The 8085-nt window shown below is 37.5% G+C and overlaps 1 protein-coding gene and 1 pseudogene across 1 annotated transcript; one reads left to right on the top strand and one right to left on the bottom strand.

Annotated features, from left to right (window-relative positions):
• The first annotated feature begins 455 nt into the window (after positions 1-455).
• On the top strand, positions 456-4903 carry LOC127410784 (tonsoku-like protein; annotated as a pseudogene).
• A 711-nt stretch (positions 4904-5614) lies between these two features.
• Positions 5615-7615, bottom strand: LOC127411523 (antimicrobial peptide NK-lysin-like). Its single transcript, XM_051647179.1, has 4 exons — positions 7523-7615; positions 7021-7082; positions 6007-6108; positions 5615-5880 (listed from the first exon to the last, which is right to left on the bottom strand). The coding sequence occupies exons 1-4, from the start codon at positions 7563-7565 to the stop codon at positions 5722-5724; spliced, it is 366 nt and encodes a 121-aa protein (XP_051503139.1). The 5' UTR covers positions 7566-7615; the 3' UTR covers positions 5615-5721.
• Positions 7616-8085: the final 470 nt, after the last annotated feature.

Below are 8085 nucleotides of genomic sequence, written 5' to 3'. Positions count from 1 at the left end.
AGAACCGGCTCATCCCCTTTCATAAGTACTGTCGCATCACCATGGTATAGTGATGGTGTCAGATGATGTACTTTCTTTGATATACACCCTGACACCAAGTAATTACCATATTTGGATACCATTGTCTTTGAATACTGTTGTTTTTTTTTTTGCATAGCCGAATTTCAAACATTACAAGTAAACACGCTACTAAGATGGACAGAAAACATGGACAAGTTCTTGAAAAGGCAAAATATTGATGATGGTTAGCCTATGTGGGATAGTGGTGTGCCGTAGAATTTTTTTAGTCGTAAAAAGTGTGCCGTGGCAGAAAAAAGTTGGGAAACACTGCTTTAATAGGACTGGGATCAAATATGGCAGTTTTAATGGGTTTCAATGGGGACATTTTTGTCCTGAAGGTTCTGAGTCCTTCCTGAGGTTTGAGAGTCTTCTGACCTACTGTTGTACGGTGTGGTATGCATAGAAGCACTGCAGAAAACAGGAGGGATCTACAACGGGTGGTGAAGGCAGCACAGCAAGTGATTGGGGCCCAGCTCACACCACTGACAGACCTACACACTGGCCGACTTACAAAGAAAGCCAGCTGTATTATAAAGGACCCATCCCACCCTGGACATTGCCTGTTCTCCCCCCTCCCTTCTGGAAGAAGATACAGAACAATTAAAACCAACACAAACAGGTTAAAGAACAGCTTCTTTCCTAGAGCTGTTAATTTGACTGAAAGAACCTGACAGCATATATGTACTAATTACTTTGTATTGTTTTTTATTTTATTTTTATGTGTAGATATTGTAGAGCTATTTTGGAGTTTTTATGTTGTTCTATTTATTGTTGCTAATTTATTTGGACGTTGTTTTTTAGGAGCTGCTTAACTAAATTTAGTTGTTTTTACTAACAATGACAATAAACAAATCTACTTCTACTACTGAGTGTAACTATTTTGTGTACACTATGTATTATAGATGTATTTTAGGAACTGAGGTTGAAATATAAAAATTCCCCAAAAAATACACACCTTTGGCAAAATTTATGCCGTTGGTAGCATCGCCAAAATGATCAGAAAAACAAAAATGAAAAAGACAAAAATGTTCCGAAGGTCACACAAGGGTTAAATTTTGAATACTGCGCACAAGTCGTACGGACCACTTTTTTGATACTTTCATTGTGCTTTTTGTCATTTTGGAGCTTGATTTGCTGAGTCTTTATTCACTTGCATTATATGAAAAAAGTGTCCAGGATATTCTTCAAAAAATCACCTTTTGTGTTTGATAGAAGAAAGTCAGTCTTATTGGTTTTGAACAGCATGAGTGAGTAAATTATGCCAGTATTTTTATTGTTGGGTGAACTGTCTCTCTAATTCCATGTTCAACCGATTAGCCATAGTTCTTGCCTGGGTTTTCTGATTAATTCTTCATCATGTCTCCCCCTCATGTTCACATTTCTTAGTGTCTTGAGGAGTTGAATTTCAGTATGAATCCTTTGGGTGATGGATGGGCACAAGCGCTGGCAAGTCTTCTGTCCTCTTGTCCCCTGCTCTCCACTCTGTCCCTGCAAGCATGTAGCCTATCGGCCCGATTTCTTCAGCAACACCGTCTCCTATTGGCCAATGCCATGGCCTGTAAGGACACCTTCAGATATTATAAGCTCACCAAATGAAACCAGTGAAATTACTAAATAGATTCCTATAATGAAGGTCAAGTTTGTTAGTTTTTTAATTTCTGTTTTATTTAATGCTTTCAGGCACTGGGAACCTGAGGTCGGTGTGTCTCTCCCACAATGCACTGGGCTCCACTGGTTTTGAACTTGTGTTGAAGACATTACCAATGAGCTGTCTCACACACCTTCAGCTGTCTGCGGTCTGTAGAGGTCCATCTGACCAGCCTGCCTTGGAAATCCTCACTAAACTTCTGACACAGGTACACATGCACATACATTTATGTAAGACTTCTTAGTTGTTGTATAGAGCGGAACAATTCCCACCTACTTTTTCAGCGATCTTGGTTCTGGAAGAATTTTTTCCTATACATTTCTTCCAACATAAAGAGTTCTAAAGCATGAAGCAAGCCAACCAGCTCCGAGGTGAAACACAACAGAACAAACTTTGATTTGAAGCAAAAAAGTATTTGAAAATCGGACAAAAACACAAAGATACTAGACTTGTAGAAAACTTAACGTCTTTCGTAAGGGAATGAACTACAATCTCATGAAGAATTGTGAATGACTTAATCGAATTTATAATGATGAAAAAATCTAAAATTATTGATTTAAAGTTGTTGATTTTAAGAACATAAGCAATGTATTTTAAGTTTATTGCAAAATATTCAGATGAGAATGTAGGAAGACAGACTTGTTTGCATTATTTGCAGTTCATCATGGGAGTGGGCGGTCCCTGCAGAGCTCTTTTGGTGCACTTTGTTCGCAGTGATTCTCTGATTGGTTGATTGTTTCCTTTCAGGATCATGGGTAGTGTAGTTCTTCATCAGGAATTCCACTATTAAACACAATTATTTAAAAATGAAGCTGATATAGTGTTGTATTAGTTTGCCATTCCATTAGTTTGCATGTGACTGAATTGCTTTTAACAAATGCGAATGGTATTTAACACTTCCGGATTTCGAGGAACCACACTGTACAACAATTTCGAGGAATCTTTTCCGCAAAAACATGTGATGTTGTCAATTTATCTATTTTGAAGTGGCAATTGCACTGTGGGATTCTACTATGTAAACAGATATCACTATTTAAATGTTAAAAGTCAATCTGTGTTTGGATTCCAGGGTGACTGTCCGCTCATGCATTTAAGTCTTGCTGGTAACGGCCTGACGGACCACAGCATCCTTTCTCTCGCCAGGTGAATCATTTTGTTCTTGTCACTCGTACTGAAATATTGATCAATAATGTCCGTGCATTTGACATGTTCTAGACTTTCTGGCGCTCTTATGTCTATGACCATTTCAGTTTGGAGCTGTTGATATTGCCAAGACAATTTCACAAGTATTTTGAGTAATTATATTGTACAAAAATTATCCTACAGTATAATGATCATTGGTTGTTTTTAGGTGTCTTCCATTCTGTCATTCCCTGACATCTTTGGACCTGTAGGCCAACCCTGCTGTGACCTCGGCCGGGCTTCAAAGTCTCCTTAACACCCTCATGGAGGCCCAGTGACCTTTGACCCATCTCAATCTTCAAGGTAAACCTGCATTGCGATTTGTAGGTTTGATTGCCAGCATCTCGTCAGCTAAGTGCGTAAAATGTCTTTGTGGATTTTGCTTTGGATCCTGCCATTGGGGGTGTTGTGGTTTAATGGTTGGAAATCTAGGCTGATAGCAGAAAGGTTGTAGGTTGAAACCACAAAAGAGGAGATTCGTGAACTGGCAGTCAAAGGGCAACTATACGTAAGCCATTCGTAGGTTGATTTCCCAGAAAAATGTAAACACTGGCTCTGTGGAGCCACATTCATCTCTTTGTTTGAACACCCAGACCAGCCCAACATAGCAACACTCACTCACAACCAATGCCGTGAGATTAGGGTTGGACTTGTTGCGAAAGTGGTAGACAGGGGCAGTGTTTCGGGAACCTGTTTGAAAACATGCATTATTAGAGCAATTGCATTTGGAGATGCTAGTGACACTGAAATTACAATAGTCACCTTCGAAAGTCTGTGCCATTAAACTGAATGTGTTATTATTCAGATAAGTTGCTGTAAATATACTGACTTTCACTTACTTGCAGTATTTTTTTAAACTGTTGCTTCGCCATGACAGAAGTTGACTTGAAAGAATAAACAAACTGTAGAAGCAGACAGTTCACACTAATCTCTGCTAAAGTGCCCCTTGTGGCAACGTTAAGAATGCAACACGTACTTGGAACACAATGTGCAAAATCGATCTTTGCATAAGAGACGCTTGCATTCATATATTTGTGTACGTTTCGGCCTGAAATCGCTTTTGACATATGTCTTTGTACTGTAGAATCAAGTTTATTTTTAGGGCTGTCAATTTAACACATTAATTCAGTGCAATTAATTACATTAAATAAAATAGCACATAAAAAAATTACTGCAATTAATCATGTCCCCAGACCGTTATAAGGAATATTCCTTCTATCGGAGCAATTTAAGCTTGAAGTACCAACTTCGTGTTTTCAGCAGGGGGCAGTAAACACAAAACAACAAACCACACTTACTGAAAGTAGACAGTGCAAGATGAGGATGCCTTCTTGCATTCAAACACAGCTGGACAGAGTGCAACTCCAAATGTAGGGGTCTCGAGATGTGTATTTCTAAGTTTTAAACTACGTTTAACTTGACACAGCAACCAAAAAACTGTTTATGACACAACACAACCAAAGAGAGACTCTCCAAAAGCATCCGTTGAACGCATGTGTACATTGAAGCTTTCTTAGAAAAGCCCTTATAATAAGTCTGCCTTGGACAAATAGATGAATTCAATAGCAAAATGGATTGCTGTGAACTGTAGGCCAGTGTTTGGCTAATGTTCAGTGAAATGGAAAAAACTATATTTTGCCTTCTAAAGCCACTTTTTGTATTGTCTAATGCTGTACTTGTCTGCCACAATGATGTAATATATTTAAATTATTGTAATTATTCTATTTATTATATATAAATTTGTTTATTTGATATCTCCTGTAATGTGTTGACACTTGACTAGAAGTTGCTATCTGGTTCTACATGACAGGTTGCCAGGTGTCAGGCCCGTGGGGTGATCTGTGTTTGGACAGCTTGTCTGATCATATTCAGGATCTACGGTTGTGTTCTCAAAGTTTGAATAAACTGGACCAGGAGGCACTGCAACAGAGCTGGAGACAGAGAACCGAACCTGGGCATGTCTTCTCTAGCAACTCCAAATGCTTGCTGAGCATTACTGCAGCATCTCACTAATATAGCCAGCAAGTTGCCAACATAATAGTCAGATTGCTGCAGAAAATGCGGTGCATTTTTCCGCCTCAGGACTATTATTTACATTATAACTACTCCTTACAAAAATATCTATTTAGGACATGTTTGGTGAGCACAATTGTCTATAAATGTTGTTTGTAATTGTAGCATCTGGCAAGAATAGTTGAGTACTGTACGTCTTTTTTATTTCAGTTGTAATTATTTGTACAGACAAATATGTGTGTATGTTTATAAGAAGTTGCAGTGTCACTTGAGAATTCTTCTGCAAATTCTCTTTGCCGTGGAATAATTAAGAATTTCAAGAAATTATGTTTTATATGAAATGGGTGTGAGATACCAGTGTACATGGTGTTAATGCTTTTCGACAGCAGATGGTTTGATGCCACGAAAGAAACTGACCAATAAAAGTGATCTTAAAAAATCTGAAACGTAGCATTACAATGTAGCATTACAATGTCACTAAAGCACAAGTTTGTTTCAAGCTACATTTTTAAGTTGACTGCAGAAAACATTCTAGTACTGTAAAGGCAAGTGTGCATGACAAACAAGCAAAAACAACTCTCATTTTAAGACCCTCCTACTACAACAGATCTGCAGTAAGTGTGATATTTACTAATAAGCACAATATGCAACACCACTGACCCTTGTGCACTCAGAGCGTTGCAAAATTATATGAACATTTTCAGCAAACAAGAACATGCAATTATTGACATTTTTATTTAGCATTTTTTACTTCAGTTCACAAAGGGGGAAAAAAAGAATCTCAAGTTTAGAAAAGAAAATGAACTCTATCCCTTTTTCTAGCAAACACCAATGTTTCCACAGATGGTTTGAGCATTATCAGTAGTTGAAAGTTCTTCAACCAGCGTATCGGTGAACTTGTTCACAAAGTTCCTACACATGGATTTTAGGAAGCCAATCTCATCACAGATGCCTGACAGCAGCTTTTTGATGTCGTCCTGTGGGAAATTCACAACAACAATGTTGTACTTTCTGTATTTGGATATTCTAACATGAATATTGAATATGAATTTTTAATTATTTATTTTTTATCGTTTACAAAAGTATTCTAAGAGCACACTGACTGCAGTGGCACCGGTGGAGATTTGTTTTTTCAGCTTCCTCATGGCCCATTTACATGCCCAGCAAACTCCAGGTAGCCCTTCTGTTTCTGCCATAGACATACCCTGACAAAACAGACACAACATAAATATTAGAATTATTAGCTACAGTTACTTAGACCATGTCCACACTAATCCATTTTTGTTTGAAAACCATTTTCTACATGCACTTTGTTCTCCACCGAAAACAAAGCGTTTTGAAAATGCTCTCCATTACCGCATAGTCTGGAAAACGATCCAAAAACGGATTACTGTGGATGAGGCCTCTAGATTTCAGTGGAGGAAAACACCATCCCATTCTGGATGAGAATCATAAATGTGGCAAAATCAATGCATTTTTGAATAAAAACATGGCCGTAGTCAGGTCCTCCGAGTCACATCCACGCAAATACATTTTTGTTTGAATACACATTGATTTAGCTGCGTTTGCGACTCTCATCCAGACTGGAATGGTGTTTTCCTCCAACAAAAACTTTAGAAAATGCTTTGGAAAATGATGATGTTAGGAGACTGAAAACTATTTTCAAACAAAATGGATTAGCATGGACGTGGCCTTAAACTCTTGGGGATTTAATAACAGCAGATGCCATTGCACTTATAGAACATTAACAAAGCATTTCTGAAATTATTTTGGACAGTGTGATGGTAATACAATGGGTTTTGGACATGCATCACCTTGAAGTGCCTTGGAGTACCATGTTATTATGGTATTTGAAAATGGTAATCATTCAGCAACATAGTATAGGTGTATATCAATGTAACAGTACTTTTGAAGCCATTTGATACCATCACTGCACCATAATACTGCCACAGTACTTTTTTGTAGGGTTATTTTGTTCCTCTTTAAATATTGCTATGCAATCTGACTTAAGCAGTCTAGTGCACCACAGTTCAAATTAACACAAAATGAGGCATATATTTACAATGACAGAGTAATGCAGCTGTCCATCATAAAACATAACGTCAAGGAAAACTCACAGAGCTTTCTTCAGGTTCATCTCCAGTCGAGCCTTTGTGCATCTCATAGTGCAGAGCACAAACTGTGAAGAAATATGAACCACTGATTTAGTACATACCACACCCAAAAGATAGCATGTCCCCTACTTAGCGCACTTAACATAAATCCAGCCAAATAGTGGAGAAAAAAAATTGATAAGTGGTTAAAATACATTAACAACAACAATAAATTAAGCTTGAAAGGCCAGTCAACCTGGTTTCAAAAATGCAATCAACATGCTGTCAAAAGCAGTCTAGAATATGTTTTGAGGATTTTCTACCTGCAACAATAACAAAATTAACCATATTATGCCAGCACTGGCCATCTAAAACCAGTTTAAGACAATTTCAGAATTTAAGCTGGTCCAAACTGGCATAACCCATTTTTTTTTTTTTTTTTTTAGCAGGGCACATAAAAAATAACAATAATAATAAAAAAATATTATTAATGTAGATAATTAACATTTAATTACTGTAACTATACCTGAGGATATCAGCAGGGTGACAAGGACGATATTTCGGAACATCTTGTTTGGAGACTGGTAACCCTTTGTTGGCTTCAGATTTGCAGAAGATCTTTTATAGGGCTGTTTGAACACTTCAACCAAAAACCACAGGCATATATATAGTTTAAGTGAGACCATTGGCACCTATAGCATGTCAAGAAACACTAGCATTTTTGAAAAAAAAAAAATTTGTATTTTTTTTTTTCAGATTCCTTTACCATAGTTGAGTGTTACATTGCTAAGTTTTTTACACTCTGACTCAAGTGTTAACAGTACCCCTGGTTATTCTAATCCCATGTAAAATAACATGCTGGTAAAAAGCCAGTGCATCTGCATTGACCAGCCTGTAAACCCTCTTATTATCATTGTTTCTCATGTTCTCCAATATCTGAAGTGGATGATGGCTAATGAGAAGAAACCAGAAAATGAAAAGACGCACTTCACAACATCAGATAACACTGACCGTTGCGGATGAACCGTTGCGCATGTTTTCTCAAGCATTCAAGTGTTTTTACCCATGCAAACAATAAAGAAACAAGCA

Source organism: Myxocyprinus asiaticus, chromosome 20 (assembly GCF_019703515.2).
Source record: "Myxocyprinus asiaticus isolate MX2 ecotype Aquarium Trade chromosome 20, UBuf_Myxa_2, whole genome shotgun sequence".
In the NCBI taxonomy this organism is placed as follows: Eukaryota; Metazoa; Chordata; class Actinopteri; order Cypriniformes; family Catostomidae; genus Myxocyprinus; species Myxocyprinus asiaticus.
The sequence above is the reverse complement of the archived record's forward strand: the minus strand, read 5'-3'. Positions and strand labels throughout refer to the sequence as shown.